General features: G+C 37.3%; 1 protein-coding gene across 10 annotated transcripts in view; it reads left to right on the forward strand.

Moving 5' to 3' along the window:
• Positions 1–22,390, forward strand: part of SEPT7 (septin 7) — a 117,758-nt gene that overhangs the window by 68,802 nt on the left and 26,566 nt on the right. For all 10 annotated transcript variants that reach the window (XM_019509048.1, XM_019509050.1, XM_019509045.1 and 7 more), the window contains exons 4-10: positions 3,786–3,892; positions 7,950–8,050; positions 8,920–9,054; positions 16,087–16,204; positions 17,991–18,083; positions 18,907–19,003; positions 21,425–21,476. In XM_019509048.1, coding sequence (XP_019364593.1) covers positions 3,786–3,892; positions 7,950–8,050; positions 8,920–9,054; positions 16,087–16,204; positions 17,991–18,083; positions 18,907–19,003; positions 21,425–21,476 — 703 coding nt within the window. The remainder of the gene's footprint in view (positions 1–3,785; positions 3,893–7,949; positions 8,051–8,919; positions 9,055–16,086; positions 16,205–17,990; positions 18,084–18,906; positions 19,004–21,424; positions 21,477–22,390) is intronic.

Consider the following 22,390-nt stretch of genomic DNA (forward strand, 5'->3'; position numbering starts at 1 on the left):
AGCCTGTCCTTAGACACAAGCTGGGTCATTCCAGTCTGCCACAGCCAGAAGAAACATTGCCAGCTCCTGCTGCAACCTAACAAGGGTGTTTTCTTTATTTGATAAACTTAAAAACCAAATTTCTAATTATGGGTACCTAAACAGTTGAGGTGATTAGTTGAGGCGATTTAAGCATTTCAGTTCACATTCAAATAATGAACTTTGTAAATATATATATTTATATGTAATAAATATATATCTGTGAAAATCATCTCTAGATCTGAAGATATAGTCTGCTGCTGAATAGTGTGCTATAATTATTACTGCTGTAGAAGAGTGCCTGTCACTTCATATTCCTTTTATTTCAAATTCTGGTAATACTGCAGAATTTCTCCAGAATGAATTTTTCCCACATTACACATCGTACGATTGCTACTGTTGAATCTAGTTTTCTTTCTCCAGCATTGAAGCTGAGCAAGTTCTATTCAGTGTCCTAGTTTTTTGGTCCTCTATAATTGAGGTGGCTGTGGTGTTTATAGCTCATTGAAAAGTCTTGGAACACAGTTTCAAAAACCTTAATGATGAGTCATTTTGGTGAAACTGAGGTTGGACTCTCTCCTACATGCAAAGCTGGGATCTTCCCAGGGTGGGACATTCAACATCAGTCATTGAAAAACAAACAGACAGACAGACGTGGTTGCACTAATCTGGTAGTGAAAAGAGTGGTTATAACAATTACCAGAAAATGGGTGGAGACTTGCTCAGTACAAGGCATATTGAAACTTCAGAAAACAGCTGGAATTTTTAGTAGTGTTTAGTGTTTTGACTCATGCTCTCCCTGAAGTCGGTGGTGGACACTCCCATTGATTACAGCAGCAGCAAAAGCAAGACAACAGTGGATTTAAAAATCCAAAACGACATTTATGTAGTGTACAACAGAAAATTCTAGGTTTACTTCACTTCTGGTTGCCATTTTGCTAACACCAGCTAGACCTGGACATTTTTTCTCTCCCTTTCCTCCCCACTCCAAAAAGCAGCTGGACTATTTTGTCCTAATTTTAAAGAAGAAGATACCTTCCAGAAGCTTTTGGCATGGATACTTCTTTGATAGGATATATATTTTTTTTTACTTTTCTGTTTTTCAATGTACTTGGAAAACCCCTTTTACCATGATGAGCTTTCCAACAAACAGCACTGTGTGTTAAATAAAGGACAGGGTGGAGTTTCTGGTACTCTGCAAACAAGACAAGCCTGACTCCTACCTTGCTTCTCTCTAATTGCTGATTAAGCATGGTGATCTCCTGTAAACTTTTCCCCGAAGGAAGGAGGGACTGACTGACTAATGAAGTTATTAGCAGTTGAAGGAAGTGATGCATTGAAGTTAGCAGGCTAAACGAGCTGGTGATTCAAAGAAACTTAATACAAAGGTATCAGATGGCAGGACAGTGTGGCACCTTATAGACTCATTCACAGAGGCTGTGAATGGATTTGTAGGGAGAAGCTGTAATAAAAAAGAAAGGAATAAAGTTATATAAATACAAAGGATACAAAACTAGCACTGCTGATGATTTTTTTTTTTAATGTCATATCCTGTGTACCAATTTAAACTGCTGCTGTTACCTATGCTAACTAGATATAAAATAGCACAGGTATGTACAGTTGGGCTGCAATCATTCCTTTGATCACACTGTAGACGTAACCATAGAAAAGAGACGGGGAATGTAAAAGAACAGGCTGGAGAAGAAATTGGTCTGCTTGTCTGTCCAGCAGCTTCAACTCAAATCCTTCCTATAGCCTTGCTGCAGTAATGAAAAGAACTGTGGAGGACTGTAACTTTAGTGAGTGAAGCACAGAACTATATGGCGTGATGCCACTGCTGTAGCCACCTAAAGTGGACCTGTCCCATCAGATCCTTTACAAATTCAGCATTTCCACATGTTCAGTCTTGATAGTGACCTGGTATGCAAGAGGAAAATATTTTACTAAAGATTTGTCCTGCAGGTTCTTAAGAGGGGGTCAGTTAGATCAGCAACTGTGTGCACTTGCGGGGCAGGGGTATTTAACTCTTTCTATTGAATGATGCTGATAACCTTTCCGCATCCCATGTATTTACTGATATTTGATCTTGCACAGCAAAGCATTTTTTAAATTCTTTCAGTCAGCTAGATCACAAAGTAAGGCAGTACTCCTCTTCCTTAGAGAGAAGCCAAGAGGTAGTAGAACAGGTAATTCCTCTACCTGTATGTGTAATTGTGCATCTCTATACATTATTTATCTTGTATAATAGGAAATGGCTTTAAATTCTGACTGCAGCTGCAAATCTGGATATCAGACTTTCTCAGGGGCACATGTATTTTGCAAATTAAGGAAGGATTTGAACTACAATATAACCCCTGCATTAAGACTTTATGAACAGAAGGGTTAAAGTGCATCTCTTCTAGAAACTAGATATTTGCAAGACTGCAGTGCATGCCCTATTCTTCTCTCTCCCCCAAAAATGCAGTAGGTCAGCATCTCATCCCTAGCTTGAGATGGAAAGAAGTAACACTCAAGCTATCCATCCATACACAAACCAAACCTGTCAGGAGGCATGGCTTGAAGTGGCAAGTGCTGCTGCTTGAGTAATGCACTGTGGGTACAACAGCTCCAGAACTTCAGCAGCATATCCTTTCAGTCCATGTAGTTCAAGGGATTTGCAGTATTGAACAGTTTTTAAATGAGCTAAGATAACTTGTGCAAAGTAAATCAGGTGTGCTATCTTGGCTGATTGTTGCAGTAAAGAGGACTCCTTATCCACTGCAGTTAATAATTGTAAGTATTAATAGGAATTTTTAATTTGGCAACTGGTTTATATGGACCTCATTATATATTTTAGGGTTTTCTGTAAAGTCTTTTCTTCTGAAGTTTTACTAATATAGCTTTATAAATAAACTAGTAGTTGCTGTAAAAAAGCAGCAGTGCAGCTGGTTCTTCTCCCTTAGAGAAAGTTTGCCGCCAGTGGTTTGCATCCAGACTTTAATGGTTTAGGAACAAATTTCTTTGTCATCGCCTCTGTGTAGGTCTCAGCCTTAGCACTGCATAATAAAACCTGAAGCAAGCTGTGTAGTCAGGCTAGAAAATATCCTTTGTTCTGTTCTTATGCCAGTGTGTGAATGTTGTGATTGTTTAAGTGTATTTTGGCTTTATTTTTTCCCCCATGTTGCAAAGTCAAGGACTTGGTTTATAAAACATTTTTAGTAAGTGGTTGGTTGAAATTCCTTACAGCCCAGCCTCTGTAGAGTTGTAAATAAGGCAGAATTTTTACTGTGGAGTTTGTAAGCATTCACTAGAATTGCCATGGCAATTACTTCTACAAATTCTTTTGCAAGGCCTGCATTATTGTCACTTGTGAGCAAATTATGGTGGGGGGGGGGAGTTCCCATGCAAACCATGTAGATTTGAAACTGCACTCTAATTACTAGTACCACAAGAACTAGGTCAAAGTGGTAGTCTTTTGTTGTACATAGGACTATCAAATAAAACTTGAAAAGAGATCATTTCCCACCCGTTCCAAATAGGTGGCCTGTTTATAGCTTCACATAAAATTCACTGACAAGATATTGTTATAATGGGAAAAACATTACTACATGCATTCAACATAGAATTTTGGTATTTGCTCTAAGAAATAGATGCTTGTAAACTTGGTGAAGATGATATTGTTTTACATTGCATTTTTATGTACCAAATTTTAAGAGCATTTTAAAAATCTTGCACTCTGGGGGAAACATGCTAACAAAAGTCTCCCTTTCTTTTCCCCCCACCTTTAGGTGAATCTGGATTGGGAAAATCAACATTAATCAACTCACTGTTCTTAACAGACTTGTATTCCCCAGAGTATCCAGGTCCTTCCCATAGAATTAAAAAGACTGTACAGGTATGTATAGGTTGATTTTGTTTGTGAATTCCAAAATATTGCTAATTTTGTCACAATATTTTGTTCTGTGAACCTATTAATCTTCCTGACTTTCACTGTTTTTTCCCTTCAAAAAGTCAGTAGCTTGCACATCAATAAATGTTCTTTACTATTTGGCTAGTATCATTGCCAGTTGTGGTGTTAAATCTTGCAGGTGGCCAACAGTCTTGCCTTAATGTTTTCATGCAGTTAGGCCCTTCTATCCTTCAGTCATTCCAGATGTCCCTGTTCAGTGGCAGGAAACTATAGGGCAGAGCTTTCTTAAATGTCTAAATTTTCAGTCAATATTGGGATGATAAATACTTTGGAATTTTTTCTATTATTTCCTTAAGTTACAATTCTTGAACATTTTTTTTTTTCCTGATTCTAGTTGCCTTTTTTTAAATAGGCATTTTGTTCGTCTTGACTTGTCCCATTCTGCAACTCCAAACCATTATCACCATATTTTTGCCCTTTTTGCCATCCATAAGAATTCAGTTGTCTATTTCACATGTTGATTTTTGAGAAACCGAAGTTGAAGCCATCGTATGAAATAGTAAGAAAAATGTTCAAGAAACTGTTTCTATGCATTTTATAATTTTCCTAGAGAATTAAATTTCTGTAAAATGTAGCCTTGATGAAATATAGGAGCCAGGTATGAAATACTAGTTGCAGATTTCAAGTTCTGTGCATAGAATATTGCACATATATTCTGTTAAAAGATGAGATATTTTGATGTAAGAAAATAGTTTCTGTGTTTATAGATCTTCTAGTGCATATTTAAAATATTTCTAAGTCAGGATCTTAGTCTTTTTTAAAAATTGAACTGACAGTGTTTCATGAAGCTTATAGTGATGTTCTGTAATTTTGTACCCTTTGTAATAATCATAGAATCATAGAAAATTTGGGTTGGAAGGGACCTCAGGAAGTCATCTAGTCAACCCCCCTGCTTTAAATATTTTTAATTATATAAATTTATGTAGAGTTTCAAATTGCCTATTTTAAAAGCTTGTATCATGCAGTAGTATTATTTCAAAACAACAGTATGCAGTTGGCTAAATTTACAAATTAGGAAGCTATTTGCTTGAGCAGAGAAAATGCCAAGGTAGAAGTATGCTTACATTTAAAGGTTTTTGTCCAAGGGTAATTACCAATTAGGGTTTTTTTCGTCTGCTTTGTTTGCATCAGCTTAACCAGTTATACTATAAAGTGATACAGTAATTTAAATAACATTTTCCCTTTTGGATGCTTAGATTTGGTAGAGCTAAAAGGCTAATAAGTGGAAAATATTTCCTAGTGTGTTTACTTCCAATAATAGAACTAGCTTTCTCACAAGTACTTTAGCATTATTTTATTTAGTATATCCATTTTAATATTAAAAATTGTTCGATGTGGCTAACATATCTTGGGAAGAAGTAGGATGATGTTTTTGTACCATACACTAATAACACACTTTCTTTTAATCCCAAAAGTTTTCAATGCAGTAGAATATCACTACTTTTTACATAAAAAGATGTTTTAAAAATTGAAACATTTCAGGTTTGACTTGCAGGTTCAGAAATAAGGACTGTGGCAGAACTTTAAGCAGAACTGTTTTGGCTGGCTGATTTCAGGATAAACCTCAAAGAAATAATTATTCAATGAAAATACATTTTATTTTAACTTTGCTTCCTTGTAAATAGGTAAAGGAATGCTTCGTTCATTAGAAACTTTGAAACTGACTCCTATTTAGTTTTATAAAATCCAATGTAATGTTGTAAAATGGATCAATGTGACCTGATTAACTAAAGTGCATGGGAAAATGACCATTTGGAATAGATTTGTTAAGAAAAGTTTTAAATTCCAGGACAAGAACTAATTTGTTTTCCATGAATCCCTTGGGAATACTTGTAAAACCAGATGATAGGATACAGTTGGACTCTAACTGTGAATGACACTAGTTTACAGTTGTTTTCTGGATCTCTTCCAGATGTTGCTGCTTTCTGCAGATTTGACCATGTATGGACACGCAGTCATTTAGGTTCTGAAAGAAACTAGCTGCTTGGCAGGTTTTTAATATTGATCTTCAGCTAGTTTCTCTTATCAAAAGAATGAACATGCTTGAAGTGGGCAGGGTTTGACTGTTCCAGTTTCATGTATAGATGTCAGTGTTCCACATTTCAGGAACATAGTTATGCAGACCCTAAATGCAAAGGGGTCTACAAGTTTATCCACTCTAGCCTCTTCCACATATCACAAGCCACATCAGTTCCCCACTTTCCCTTCTCTCCCCCCACAATGCTTTATAACTTTTTTGTTTTTCAGAGTTAAAGGACTTATTGAGGTTAACAGTTGTTGAGGTTTCCTTGGAAGCAAGGATTTTTTTTTTTTTTTTTTGTGAGGCTCTTTCAAATGAGAGAGAGAACACAAGTTAGAGAACTCTCTCAGTATCTTATTTAGGGACAACTTTTTAATTTTACTTAATACTTTCTTTGATGTTTTTTGCCTTCAAGGCTTATTTTTAAATTAACTTTTATCCATTTGTTAGAATATCTCACTTCTTTATACCATGATGCCAGTCCTTGCAATTTCCTACAACATACTTCAGGTGTGGTGCAGAACAGTGTATTGTCATTTGCACTTAGGTGTTAAAAACTGTTGTGAAATATTTATATGACCCATCCCTTAAAAGCATTAACCTTTTAATTATGGCATAAGGCCCATCCAAGCAGTAATTGGTCGGAAGGCTCACTCAAGTAGTAAGATGGGGATTTCTATCATGCTTGTTACTGAGGTTTCTTGAAAGTGGTAATCCCCTGAAAAGTTTTACTAAAGGGCTAGGGACAGACATTACATGTAAACTAGTTTGTGATCAGAAACTGTTTTAAACTTGTAACAGAACAGCTGTTCAGTGCACATACACCAGTTTGAAAATGGCTGAAACCGATTTGAGATAAACTTGGCTGAATGTAGTATATCAGACTTAACTGATTTGTCTCAAACCGATTTACACAATATCTGTCCCAGATGCCTTGCTAGTTTAAGATAAGCCAGGCACCCCCAGCATCCTGGCATGCTCTCTGAGCTGGGCAGGGCTCTTTGCTCCACAGCAGGGCTCACCCCTCTCCTCTTCTCTCTGGCTGGAGCTCCTGCAGAAACTGCAGCCACAACAGGGTCTGCCTAGTTTTTTCCTGACCTACTCCCCCCTTGCTGCTTGCTGCTTAAGCAGGAATCCCTCCCTCCCTCCAGTCTCCCACAGCATGGAACCCAGCCCTACGGAGCCTAGGCATGTGGTATGCTTGCTAATGCCGAGAGGTGTCTCTGTGGTGTCTCCAATTTCACTGGGACAGGCAGACAGAATAGTGACCACTTAGGGCTTTTTGGAGCTAGTCAACAGGTCAGCTGGTAAGCTGTTTAAGAAGAGTTTAAACTAATGGAGCAAAGCTATTGTTTTGCTGATGGGGTGATAAACAATGTTATCATCCCCCTCCCCCCCCAGTTTGCTGCAAACAATATAAAGAAGCAGGGAGAGGGAAATTGAAAAGCTCAGTATCATTAGCAGATGAATGCACAACAACCCCCCCCCCCCCCCTTGCCTGAGTGTGCTAGCAGGGGGATGGGGCTGGCAACACTCATGCCCCTTTAGCAGCCAGTAGGGGAAAGTCTGGGATAGTGCAGACAAACCTTCTTAATTAGAGGTTCTGCCTGGGCCTGGCCATGCCCTCTTTCAGCTCAGCGCTGTACAAGGGAAGGGGGGGCTGCTGTACTGCCCCCTGGCTTCTAGCATGAGCCACTGCAGACATGTGCCTGAATTTCCTCAGTCCAGAGAGAGTTTGTCCAGTTACCAAACAGTTCAGCTTTTTGTATTCCAAAGACTATCTTAATACTACAGCATCACATACTTTATACACAAGACAAATGTTCATTATCCCTGTGAGACAGACGGTGTGTATTTAAAACCTGATACTAGTAGGATTCTTTTTTTTTTACTTTCATTAAAATGGGTGTTGTCATAGTTTTGTTACAACTATTAAGAATTTATACCCTTTGAATCTTATAGGTTGAACAGGCAAAGGTTTTAATCAAAGAAGGCGGTGTTCAGTTACTACTAACAATAGTTGACACACCAGGATTTGGAGATGCAGTTGATAATAGTAATTGGTAAGAAACTACCTTATGTTCTCTCAAAGTATTTTTGAATGGTGGTGTCTTTTTGAGATCTTTCAGTACCCTAACTCATTTTAAGATACCAGTATTTCAGTTTAAGCTGGAAGGTAATCTTCTTTAAAAAAATGAGCAAACTTTAAAATTGTCATTTCCCCTAGTATCTGTAGACTTTATTTTGAGGTCTGGGTCTCCTGTTGCTATTTGTAATAGGTTAAAACACTTTCACCATTTCTCTAATAAAAAAAACTAAAGCCAGCAGAATCTTTAGGTCTTTTGCATAATTATAACTATGATGTCACAAGATTTATAATCCTTTAGCAGCCTTTAAAGAGTATCCCTTAAGTGTTCAATTTAAATACTACTATGCTGTTAAGTGTTCAATTTAATACTATTAGAGTAGATAATTGTGTGTTAAAAGGTTTTCCAGTAGCCATGCAGAGTTATGGTTTACAGCTATGTTGCTTATTTTGAATGATCATTTAAAAAGTAACCCTTCGTTTTTCTTCATTGCGTTTCCATTATATACTATCTAAAGTGTTTTAGTTTTTATATTGAACTGTTTTGTAGTTCTGTGCGCAGTGTACATAATTGCAGTTTGAAATCTCGTTGACTTCAGGGACAACTCTTGACCTAGCTTTCTAGGTCTCAGGAGTCTACTAGTTGCCCTTCTAATAGCTTCATTACTTGAAAGCTTTTCAGCGATATTTGTGTAGTTCAATACTGACTTTTTAAATCTGTCTCTTTGACAGATATTTTAGCAGAAAGTGGCGCATATTTTTGGGACAGCTATTATGTAAATCACAAACTAGTTTTTATTACGTGTGTGAGGTAACTCAATATTTTTATTTATGTACACTCTACAGTTGGCAGCCTGTTATTGACTACATTGACAGTAAGTTTGAAGACTACCTGAATGCAGAATCTCGTGTCAACCGACGTCAGATGCCAGACAATAGGGTGCAGTGCTGTTTATACTTCATTGCTCCTTCAGGACATGGGTCAGTAATTTACTGTTTTAATGTGTCTCTTTCTTTTAGCTTTATCTGAAATAGATATCCAGACTCTGACATTCCTCAGATATGCAAAGCTCCAGATCAGGATTTTTTCAGCATATGGACCACAGGCCATGTTTAATTTCATACACTAACTTAATTTGGCTTGTCAAATGCTAGATAACCAGACTGGTAATAAATCAGAATGTCAGGAAGCAGGAACACACAACAGTTACCAAGAAAAATGTTGGCATTTGTTAACGTGTATATTTTTCATTCCCTTAATGCCACTTGTGTTTCAATTATTTCTTGCGTTGCAATGACTTATTAAAAACTTGAGCTATAGAAGATGGTTCTTGAATTTGACCAGTCATTTTCTTCTTTGTTTGAAATTAATGATAAACAGAAGGGGGAAAAAAGAATGTGCACTAATATTAAAGTCTTTTTGGCTTTCTATAATTAAACTGGACCAATTTAATTTTGGGTCTGATATAAAAATCTTGCTCTAGTTCACAGTTAACACTATGCCAGTTCCCACACCTTCAGTTCGTGTTTAACTTGGTGAGACCTCTCTCTAGTGGGGGACCAAGAGAATTGCATTTTTTTAAGTGTACTAAATCCAGGTCATGTTATATTTGAAATCAGGGTTACACAGCAATTTATTATAGTATTACTGCTTTGGTTTATGGAAGATATTTTTTCTTGCCTGATAAATTTATACCTTGCAAACCAGAAAGAGGAGAAAAACTGGCTTTATGTTACACTATGGATGAAGCATATGAAGATGTTTTGAGGGACAGAGAAAGTTCTGAGGAGTATTTATTTGGCAGTGGAGAATACTAGCTGTGAGCTGCTCAGAGCCCTACTTTGGTTTCTGACTGCGCCATCAAAATTGTGGACTGGAGTCAGTTATTATTGGAAAATAAATTAACCTTTTTTTGGTCATTGCTCTCTAACCCCTTTACAGTAGTTTTTTGTAGAAAACCTGTTGATCTTTATGCTACAGAAACTTGATAGCTGTTCCCATATAGTTTTGCTTTCAAGTGTGAAAGCTTGAAGCTGAAACTTTTTGTGTTGAATAAGGCTACAGTTAACTAAAGTAAAAATTATAGAAATCATTTAGATAAATCCTACCTCGTATTGATTGAAAGTCATGGGCTAGATTCTAAAAGGTATTTTAGGCAGTGTGGGTTGAAACTGGGAGCATAGGCATCTGAATACCTTTTATTTATTTATTTTTATTTGGCCTTTCCTTCTCAAATTGTTAACTTGTTTCTGTCCATTATTGGTTACCAGTGGGAGTTTTGCTATCAATGGGAAGTGTTTTAAAAAAACACAAATTTAGAAGCAAATGTGAAAACAAGTAAGTGCTTCAGGTATCAAAAAAAAATGGATTCCATTTTAGCTTGCAGGATTAAAGGCTAAAGTAATATTTATCTGCTTGAAGGCGTATGCCTTGCAATGACTAAATAAACTAGCATTCTTGGGGAAGAAATTATAAAGTCGACTAAGTAATTTGAGTTCCATTTCTTAATAGAATAAACAGCCCCAAAATACTGTTGAATTCAGGAGGATAAATTTCAGAGAGATTTAAAATAGTTGAAGCCTATTTATCTTTTATTTCCTGTTTTAGGATAATGTCTTGTCTCCTAAAGACCATTACTTGCTTCCGACTTGGTTTTTATGGTGTTGCAGCCTCTCATCTGGTTTCCTGTGCTTACAGCAGCTCATATAGCTGTCACTATCAAGTGGAATGCATCTGTCTCTTTCTGAATAGCACAACGTCATTTGCAGTGTGTACAAACATTTGTAGACTAGGTCTCTTTCCTTTTGCCTTTTTAATTTTGTTTTGTTTTTTATTGAAAACTTAACCTAAGTGGTAGGCACTTGCATGAAAAAAAATTAAACCCAAGATAGAATGCCAGCCCATGAAAGAAGCAGAAGTTTCTTCCATCACTGTCTTTTCAATCAATACCAACAGAAATCTTGACAAACTAAGTAATCTTTACAGCATTTTCTAAAGCAGGGGTAAGCAACCCTCAGCGCACGTGCCAGAGTATTAGGGGTGTTCTAAATGAGCCGTTTTTGATTCTGCTTCGGCCCGAAATGGGGACAGTGATTCGATTTGTTGATTCAGATCACTGTCCCCAATTCTATTTGGCCAAATCTGAAGATTTGATGCTGATTCAGAGAATTGGCCATAGACACAGCTTTAAATGTTTTTTTCTACATACCACGAGGTACCAGGCACAAGTGAACACTGTGATAGTGGGGTGGATTGCGTGCCCCACAGAAGGCCCCCTGCGTGCTTGGTGGCGAACTCAGAAGTGGACTGGAAGTACTTCTGGTTCACTTCCGGGTCCTCTGCTGAGCGTGTGAGGGATCCCATGTTCCCCCTGCTCAGCAGTCGGCTGCAGGGGGACCCTAGGTGCCCCCCAGACCCAGGAGGCACCAGTTGCTGATCCACGGGGCTGGGGGAGGGGGTCTCCGCACTCTCCACAACAGACTCAGGTATACTTCTGGTTCATCTCTGGGGTCCACTGCTGAGCACACTAGGAACCCCCCCCCTTCTGTGGGATGCTCCATCTGCCCCAGCATCTTGGCATTCAAGAGCTACCTGGTACCTTAAGGTATACAGAAAAAGATTTAAAGCTGTGTCATGACTCCTATACCATCTGCCCCTGGCATGCCAATTGCCCCTGACAAATCAAGGTTGTAGGGTTTTTGGCACTGTGCCCAAAAATGTTGCCAACCCCTGTTGTGTTTAACAGATCGAGTCAATCCTAACCTAAAAGGATAAGATTAAGTTTTCTGGTTTGCATCTGTCATAGAAAACTCAGTTTCACCAACCTCTCACTTCCAAATCATGGTGTTGATAGCTTGAGTTATTTTGATGCTTCAGTTGTTGATAACTGCAGTTGCAAACATCTTTTTTAGTGTGTTTTCTCTCGCATTCATTTTTTTGTGCTTGGATTTTTGGGGATAAACCTATTAAGTTGGACTCTCAGCCAAATGGGCTTTTAAATTTTGGTACATTTCAATATGCATTGATTTTTGTTTAATGGAAATTTAATTTTAATGATGTTTTTCTACTGCATTTTTTAACACTAGCAGCTATTTATAAAAGTTTGCGTGTGGAACTAAATAACTTTCCACAACAGTTTTTCTGTGGACTAAAGCACAGAGTCCTTAATCTTTTCAGAGTAGTTCAGGTTCTTATAGTATTTTACAATATTTTAGTCATCACTAGCATGTCTGATGATAGCACTGACAAAATGAGGTTTCTGTATTTGCCTTGGAAATAAACAGCCTTCATTTCTCATAGATAAAAAATTACAAGGCAAGTCTACACAGCCTTTCTCTGGTTTGAAACCAGTTTGGTTGCAGTGTATGTGAAGAAAATTGAATGCGATTCTTGGTAGACCTGTTTATACACTTGACTGTTCTTACTGGCTGTCCTGGCCTCTGATAGATCAGATTTCAGGCTAATTAATTTGACTTCACACCCTAGGGTTTGTCCCTCTAATGCAGTGGTTCTCAGCCTTTTTAGACTCAACTTTCGTGAATTGTGGCACTCAGTTTCAAAATTTGATATAGACTTATTACAGTGTTTACCTCCTTGCAGAGGGGCCAGCCAAGGACAGCCTGAGCCTGCCCTTATCTACCCATCTTCTCACACCTCATTTATCTCCTCATGCTTCCTGAGGCACCCCTCCAGAGGATCTCTCAGTACCCTAGGTCCCCTGGACCCTGATTGAGAATCCCTGTTCTGGAGGGAATTGAGTGTTTTGTTTTGTTTTTTTGATGGAATGAAGAAGCTTGTACTACCCTAGCTAATACTGTGTTTATTCAGCGTATAAGCAGTCATTTTCCAGATCTGACAATCTGTTCACCAAATATCCTTAACTAAATTTAATTTTGGGAGAGGAATTTAAACTACTGATACAGTTGCAGCTAGATCTCTTGACCACTATTTGGTCAAATTCCAGTATGCTGCTCATATTTGAGCTTGTTTATTGAAACCATAGATGTATATCTAATGCAAATCTGGGTAATGCATCCTTCCAAGATGCATTCAGGTAGTGTGTTTGACTTCTGATTTTATTTTTGTCCTAATGTCTCTGTTCTCTATTTTTTAAAATACCTTAATATTGAAACATCAAAGTGCAGACTGAAGGAAAATGGATATTAACCTGTCTCATAATACCAGACTGTTGTTCTTTGAAAAATCATTCAGCTGAAGAATTTGATACTGTATTCTTGATACTTGACTTCCATCATGCTTCACTTTTCCACAGCTAAAACTAACTCAGTTGCAATTTGTCAGGAAACAGTTGTAACTGGAAAAATACATATATTTAACCATTAAATTTTTCTCTTCATATTCCAGATAAAAGTAGAGGACCACTAATGCCCAGTGCTAGTACTTTGGTCAAGAACAGGCTTAGATTCTGAGCTCTGCAAATTCTGCCAACATCCATTAAGAAAAGGAGCCATTCATTTCAGTTGCTCTATCTCAGCCCTTGGATGGACTGTAGGAATAGCCTTGAAGTCAAGGCCAAGGGAAAAAAAACTGTAATTTTAGTTTTGTCAGTGTCTGTGTATCTCATTTTATAGATACACGTGTGTTTACAGTTAACTGAAAAGGGCCAGTTCTCCATCTCCCTGTGTGCGTGTGTATTGGCCTTTTTCAGTTGCATTAGTTTATTGAAAGACTATCAAAGGGGTGATTTTGAACTGGAAGATTCTTACTGTTGGGTATTAAAAAAATCAGGTTCTGGATAACGAGACTAGTTTCTTAGTGTGCTGTCTTTCCTCCACTGGTCTCACATAGGTGCTTCAGAATACATTTAAAATGCTTTAACAAATATTTTTCCATCAGATGTTCTTAAAGGTTTGGAGTTGAAGGTTAAGGTTATCCAATAAATTCTGTAATTTTGCATGCCAGTGGTAGGCAATTTTTAGAAAATAATTTTATATTGTATCATGGTGGTCCAGGAAATATGTGAAAGGCAAAATTGTTGCTTTTATTGTGCATTGCATTTGATACCTTTTCTAAGTCTATCCTAATCGTGCAGCTAGTGCAAAATAATTTTAGCAGGTTTATAATTTGATTGGATGATCTTGTAGGTGGTATTCATAAATTTCTGCCACAATAACATTTAAGAATGAATGCATGGTGCACAGTGAGATAAGACAGACAGCTTTTGGAGTTGGGTTGGGCTGAGCTTCTGTACAAAGGGAATCACTTCATAGATATATCTAGCTAGAAGAGACGTGCTAACCAGTAAATTAGCTAATTGGTTGTGTCCAAGCCAGTAACTAGATAATCTCTTTGTGATTACCAATCTCTGTGTTGGTGTTGGCACAAGTCATGGGGTGGTGATGGAAAGGAATGAAAATTAGTTTGATGTAGTAAATTACCTTCTTACTTTACATTTGCCAGGTTTTTTTGCTTGGGCCAATGGGGTTCCAGGATTTGAATAAGCAATGATATTTTTAAAGTTCTATTTGAAGCGATTTGGTAAAACCAGAGTGCATAAATACGCATCTTGTAATTGGCCTTCTGGTATCTAACTCCTCAAAGAATTAACTTTATGTTATTTTGCAAAGAATATAATTGAGTACTTTAAAATTTATAGACTTGGACTTTAAGATCCCTTTAATCTGCTTTTCTGTAGCATTGTCAGGAAAGCTGCAGCCCATATGTTGCACATACAGAAATATGCAGTTGAATTCCAGTTTATCCTTTTTTCTGGCTCCAGAATTTGTTAGATCACTGAACTGAAGAAGATCTAAGACTACCATTTCTAATGTCTGTTCTTCCAGTAAGTCATTGCTTTCTAGAATGAGGAGCAGAACCCTCTGTAGTGGGCACAGAGGATTTGTACATTTAGATAGGTGGGTTTTCAGTTCTACATGATAAAATTGAAGAGTTTGATGTTTTTTGGCTGTCCCTCATGGGAAAACACTGCTTCCAAAAATTTAGGAAATACTAAAGCAAATTATGAACGTAACTTTCTAGGGAGTCTATGTTTAGTATGTAGCTTGTCCCTGACAGTGCTTTTCTTTATCTTTTATTTTTTTTTAAATAGCTTCAAGCTTTGCAGCATGTCTAGGCCAGCATGAGGAATATAATTTAACATTTTTTTTGGTAGGGGAGCTCTTTTTATACACATGTCTAGAAGTCAAATAATGAAGAAACACTTGATGACTGTAATGAGGTGAAGGGATTGGGGGCAGAAACCCAGCTGCAGAAGGGTTAAAAAGATAATAGCCTGTGCAAGTACCAGTTCAGTAAAGAAGAAATTAAAGATATATAGCATTTATGTACACAGAAGCATGACTTTTTCATTCAGAAATTTTATTATCAAATAAAGGCTGAAGTCACCTACTTGTCAAGGCAGTCTGTCCAGTGCCCAATATCGTAGTGAAAGGCTTTTTATTTTATGTGTGTATGTTTCTATTTGACAAATAGCTTCCATGGAGGTGAAAAAAGCATTTTCTGTAGTCTGTGAGCTGTATTAGGATTGTCGTTTTCAGTTATTCCATAGGTGAAGGCGTATCATGTAGGTTTCACAGCTCCTATTTTGAGAAGAGTTTGTAAACAAATGAGCACAATTTTCTGAGACATGATCTTCCTCACATGTAAGTGAGGACAGAAAATGGACTTTTCTACTTCAACACTGGCTCCTACCAGCTGAGTTAATGGGCATCTCCATTGGTGGACCAGTATTAGGGCTTGGTCTTTCTTACAAACCAGCTGCAGGAAGATTCTTGTGATCATATATGTGAATAGGCTTAACTTCCAGTCAACAGAGTAGCAGTGTGCTGTTCTTTTAATGACATTAACTTACGGCATATTGCTGTAATACCATATAATGTTAACAGAGTTCTTATAGGAGATACAAACAGTGAATTTCATTCTAAACTAGGTGCTACCAGTAAATCTCTTGAGTTATGTGGACAGCATAATATCTTTATTAACAAGTCTTTGCTTAAATAATTATTTTGCAAGGTTTTGCTTTTGTTTTTCAGACTTAAACCTTTGGATATTGAGTTTATGAAGCGCTTGCATGAAAAAGTGAATATCATTCCACTTATTGCCAAAGCAGACACACTTACACCAGAGGAATGCCAACAGTTTAAGAAACAGGTTAGTTATTTACAGCCTTGCTTAATTTATGGCATAGGTTTCCATGGAGGCTTAATTTTTCATACAGTGAAGAGTTAAACCCTGAAGCAACACCCTGAAACAGAAGAACAGTGTCATTTTGTATCTCTAATTTTAAATATATTTCGTGCTGGAATTTACCTTGCTACTGCCCCCAAGGGGAGAAATATTAATAGTGCAATATAATTCAAGACAAATTGGGCCTGTTTGCTAATTTTTGTCTGTTAATTGTAAAAGTCTAAAAGGGAGTTCTAGACATATAGAACAAAGTGACAAGCTGCTAGTATTTAAATTCGACTCTGTTTACTCACGCATGACATCGCCCCCCCCCCCCAATGGAAGGGGGGGTACGTCTTAAGGAAGTATAGGGACCCAGAGGGATGAATCCTGGAGAAGCTAAACTGCCCCTTGAGCTGAGTGGGAAGCCAGCATTACCTGCCAGGTCATCTGAGGGGCCCAGGTGATTTGGTTCCAGCAGGATAAGGCCCTCAGCTAACTCACCACATGCTGCTGGGTGGCTGCCTGGCTGAAGAAAAGGGGGACAGTTCATTTCAGCTATCATTGCCTGCTGAAGTCAGCTGAGAGCCAATTTTGTTGGATCTAAACTTCCTATTCCTTTTTTCTCTTCTTGAATTGAGTTAGCTGCCCGTTATGCCTGCAGCATCCTGCAGCTGGAAGGTTTAACAGAGCAGCCACAGGTTTTTGCTCCCCCCATATTATAGCTGCCTGTTTTCCCTGAAGAAATATGATATTTGTTCACATTTTCAAGGAAAGATTTTTTTTTTTTTCCCCCATGTTGTCTTTCAAAAACAAGGTGAGTGTCTTATCTAGGGAGGTGTGGTATGTGAGAGAATATGGTATTATGCTGCATTTCCATGGCTTGGAGTATACACTTCCTTCTTCCTTTCCCCTTTATGTAGAAATCTGTTGTTGCTTTATCCTGAAATTTTCACCACACTTTTGCAAACACTTTCATACTGTGCCTACCACTGGCCAGTCACAAACTGTAAGATCTGTTGAGCTTAGTTGGATGGTGATACTGCATCAACCTGATCTGGGTTACCAACAAGAGTAGCAGTGGGAAGAAGCTCTTTTTGTGATTTATCTTTTTGGATCAGCAGTATAGTTGAGAGAAATGTTGGTCAAGGTTTTGGGCACAAAGCGGTGTTAAGGGTACTTTGCACCCGAAAGCTTTATCCAACAGGATTGAACTTATTGGATCAACCAACTTTTGGGCCCAAAGCACCTTTTACGCAGCTTTATGCCCAAAAGCCTGTTCAACATCTCTCCAGAATTTATAATTGGCCCAATAAAAGATATCTGCCCTCCCTCCCTGCGTAATAGGTCTCTTTTCTCTTTTCCATATTCTGGAATGTCTCAGCTACAGCAACATTCCAACCCTACAAAGAACAGTAGGAACTTGAATCTTTGAATTAAATAAGTGAAACAAACATACTTGACACTTCCTGAAAATAATCTAGGGTCTTTCAAAATGCTATGGGATTTTGGCTCTTCAGTTCAAGTTGTAATTAAAATTCAGATCTGGAGGTGCTAAGAATTAATTTAAAGGGCTGTGATGGGATTACAGAAGTCAGATTAGAAACCAGTCAACTCGCCAGTAAAATGGGGGGGAAAGGGGAGGGAAGGAAGAGGGACCAACTTACAGCAAGAAGTAAAATAATGACAAGGCAGTAAAGCATGCACTAACTGTTTCCTTGTTGGTTTGTTAATTCTTTTTTTTAACTAACCTAACATTTTCACCTTTTAGATAATGAAAGAAATTCAAGAGCACAAAATTAAAATATATGAATTTCCAGAAACAGATGATGAAGAAGAAAACAAAATTGTTAAAAAGATAAAGGTAGATAATTATTGCATTTTGAAATGCACTCTTCCTAACTAAGTGGCTTCCACTTTTTTTTTTCTTTTTTTGAGATGTCCAATGTTAATTTTGAAACTGCACGTACAGTTCATAATAGCTTTCTTCCAGTCTTGTATCAAACTTATTTAGAGAGTTATTACTTTGATGGGGAAAAGAATTATTAAATTTGGAGCTAGGAAGACCTTTCATTTTCACAAGGTAAGCAAAACAAGTAGCTCAAATAAAAGTTATTTTGGTGAAAACCTTTCAAACTTGGAGGGAACAAAGCAGAGTTAAAGCTAAGGGGAAGATGTGTCTGAAGGTTTAACTTGTAAGCTCCTTTTATATATTTTTTCTCTCTTGGGGTTTTGGTCGCGGGTATATAAACATGAGTTTTTCTGCTTCTGCTAAGAATGAGAACCTGAAATTTCCATCTTTGGTGGAGAACAACTAAAAAGTTATGGCTATAAGAGCTAGTCAAAATAACAGATCATAGTAGTTGATGGAAATACATAATTGCTATAGAGGTTGATAAACATTCAGTGGTAATATAAATTCATGCATAATGATTGGCTGGCAGCTACTGTTTTTAATTAACTTCTATATTGTACAGTTTATAAAATACCTCATTTTGTAAATCTCTGTAAGAAATTATCATAATTCAGAGAATTTCAGAGGTGGCTACATCATGATAAAATTGGTTAAGTATCAGTAATAGTGGAAGTGTTATTTCATTTGGAAGGACTGTACAATAAAGACTAACTTTTATCCTAGATCAGGCTTACACTAAAAATGTATTGAAAAGCAATACTTTACTTTGTAGGATCGTTTACCTCTTGCTGTGGTAGGTAGTAACACAATCATTGAAGTCAATGGCAAGAGAGTCAGAGGAAGGCAGTATCCTTGGGGTGTTGCAGAAGGTAAGGATTTTTCTTATTTGTAGCACTATTGTTCCGTGCATGTATTAGGAACTACTACAACATACATAGTTGCAATAACTTTTTTGCTTTTATACTATTGGAGGGGATTTATTTCAAAATATGAAAAACAAGGAGTATGATTTTATTTTTTTCTCCTACTGAGTGTGGGAGGGAGGAGTACAGCCTCTGAATTAGAACTTCCTAGACCTTGAATGTTGGAAGCTGCAAGTTTGAGAGAAATAGTGGTGGGGGAAAAAAACCCTAGTCATACCCAGTTCACTCTCCCTTCAAGCATCCACTCTCTCCTACTGTGTGACACAAGATACTGGGCAAGATTGGACCCATAATCTGACCCAATAAATGACTGTTCTTATATTCTTCTGCAGTACTATATAAAAATGTATTCTTTGCATCAAAATATTTACTGTTTTATTTTTATGCATTTCCACCAGAAGATTTAAGAAACCTTGCTAATTTTTTTCTGAGGTAGCTTGTGTAGAAGTGTCATTTGCCAGCTTTAGAACAAATTGTATTTGCTTATGAAGATTCATGGAGGGTTCTCCCAGCAGGAACTGTAATTAGACTGCAGCATATACTTTAATTCATACTTTGTTGTACATAAAACCAAGCTGATGCTCAAAGTTAATCCTTTACAGGTACTTGTGATGCTTCTATTTTGTCAGTATTAAAAAAAAAAAAAAATCCAGATTTATTGAACAAATTAATTTTCCCAAATGCTTGGTTCCAGAAGTTTTCAAGGTTAAGCATATTTGAGGTTGCAATTTTTTTTGTTTTGTTTTCATCAGAGTATAGAGATATATAGATATAGAGATATATATATTTTTTTCCTGTTTAACTTCAAGGTTAAGCATATTTGAGGTTATTTCACAATGAAACACATGCTTCAATTTAACAGGTCAAATGCTAGTCTACATTTGTAACACTTCATTAAAATTAAATATTTTTATTGCAAGTAGAAAAAAGATGGTTTACTGCTTTAGATGTTAGAAGATCAGATTTTGTTCAACATAATTATTTAATGCCATTTACCTGCTACATGTATTACATGAAAAATCAAGCATGCGCAAAGACTAAAACACTGCCTTTGCCTTTGCTAAGTAATACTGTTTAGAAGGCTTATTCTCTGCCTGGTGTGATTTGCAACCTATTTGAAACAACTATCCCTAACTCTTCCTAGATAACTCTTCCTGTGTTATCAATGAACTGTATCGTGAATGAAAATAAGCTATTAAAAAAGACAAAAATATAGCTAACTGCAAGGCAATGTGATGTAACACTAAATAACAGAAGAGCACTGTGCATGTAAATACTTCTAAAGGAAATGCTATAGCTCTTTGAAGTTCATGTGACAGGAAATGGGGTTTGGCATAAAGTAAAAAGCAGCTGCACAGCATTTAAGGCTCTTGCTTTAGCATTTTGAAATATACAAATTTACTTTCAGACAAACATTTATAAATGTCATTTGATGCTCTCATCTCTGAGACTTTTCATTCAGCTACAGAAAACCTCTTGATCTGTTTCACAAGACCACACCACCTGTTGCTAGAATGATCAGAGAACTAATGTTGGCCTGGGAGCCTGATTTCATATAATACATAAATGGATTGTCATACCAGGAACTTGCAAATTCCATTCTGTGTCATAAAATAACCACAGATTAAAGAAGTTGAATGGAATAATACTGAATTTGCCCTTTGTGTTAACTTTTTCGCTCCCTGTAATTCCTTGTCATGCTCCCATCCCCCTTTTTATTTTGGGGACTTCCTACAACCTGCTACTCCTTCCTCTCCTATTCAAGGGACTTTGTGCATACCTTTTGTAACTACTCATTTGTTTATAACATTGGACCCCTTTAAATTCCTCCATCAACTTCATTTGGAAAGTGCTGCTCACTTTCTCCACTAAACTCATTAATTGTATGCTGTTGCACAGTCAGTGCATTTAAGTGGTAGGATGAACAACATCTGTTTTGTTTGTGTGGTTGTAAAGTTCTTACACAAGTTGGGTTATCAATACAGACTGGTTAGTATGGTCCTTGAGCAGCAGAGGAGCACTTCCCTTGTGGCAGGAATTAGCAAAATAATTGTGTTTTTTATTTAGTTAGTTATTTAGTTTATTTTACTCACGAGATAGTTTTGCTCTACTTGCTGCGGACTGCAGTTTGTCACTGGCTATGGCCACAGGTACACTTGGCTGGTATAACACACAATATTCCTAAACTGGCAAAAGAGTTCTAACAATAAGCATGGTCTGGCATAAAAGGTATAAAACTTTAAGAAGGATACAGGATTCTAAATGGGAATTGAAAGGAAATGCATGGGAGATGCTAGTAAATATCATCCCTGTGTTTGACATTTAAGATACTGATGTCTCAGTATACATTTACCTTTATTTCTGCAGTTGAAAACGGTGAGCACTGTGACTTCACAATTCTAAGAAACATGTTAATAAGGTAAGTGGCTTATAAGCAATATTATGCATAGCTTTTGTAAAGGGTTTTAGTTGAATATCAGAGAGAATGGAAGCTACACTCTCTATTACCATAGGCTGTCTTTAAAAAAATGAAATAAAATACAAATATTCAAGTGCTTGTTTTTCCATACATGTGTAGTCTATAATATAAAATTATATAGAAATTCCTTTTACAGGAGTATGTATGCTTCCAGCACCCAAGTTGCAGAATTTTTGTAGTAGTCCCTGTAAGTATGGCCCAAGCCTCCAATTCCAAGACATGAAAGCTAAGACAGCTACCCTGCCCTTCCTCAGTTCCTCCTTACTGCTTGTATTTCAAGTGAGAGTTTCATCTGTTGCCTATAATTTATGACCAGTAATGTAAACACAAATGTATTCTTTTAAAACATGTTTGGATGGGGAAGAATATTATTGTTTTCTTGACCTCACTCATAGGTTTCATCTGACACCTTACTCTAATGCAGAATACTCGAGGCTTCAGTACAGCCCCTCTTGTAGGGATGCTCACAAGGTGTCTTGGGGAAAAGAATATGTGAAAGAAAAATGCAACACCTGCAAGTTTTTCAGAAAAGAAGCCCAATCTCTCAAATGATATAATGGAAAAATGATTGTGGACCATTTCTGAACCTGAGTACCCAAACAATGAAATGCAGGACTTTCTCTCCTAAAAGGACTGTCAGTACCTTTTCCACACTGGCTGCATTCTGAGACGAGGTGTCATTCCCCTTAACTTGAACCTTTCTCTGAGGTATTCAGGCCTTCTCCTTTGTACAGAAAGAGAGGCTTTCAAATCCTCAGATCCTTCATCCAGTACTTGAAAAGGTTATACTATGCACTATCTAGGTTCTAGCCTGACTGGTGTCAGGGGGGCATATGCCCTGCCCCCCCCCCCCC

This window comes from Gavialis gangeticus, unplaced genomic scaffold (genome assembly GCF_001723915.1).
Source record: "Gavialis gangeticus isolate Ggan-Ray unplaced genomic scaffold, GavGan_comp1, whole genome shotgun sequence".
NCBI lineage: Eukaryota > Metazoa > Chordata > Crocodylia > Gavialidae > Gavialis > Gavialis gangeticus.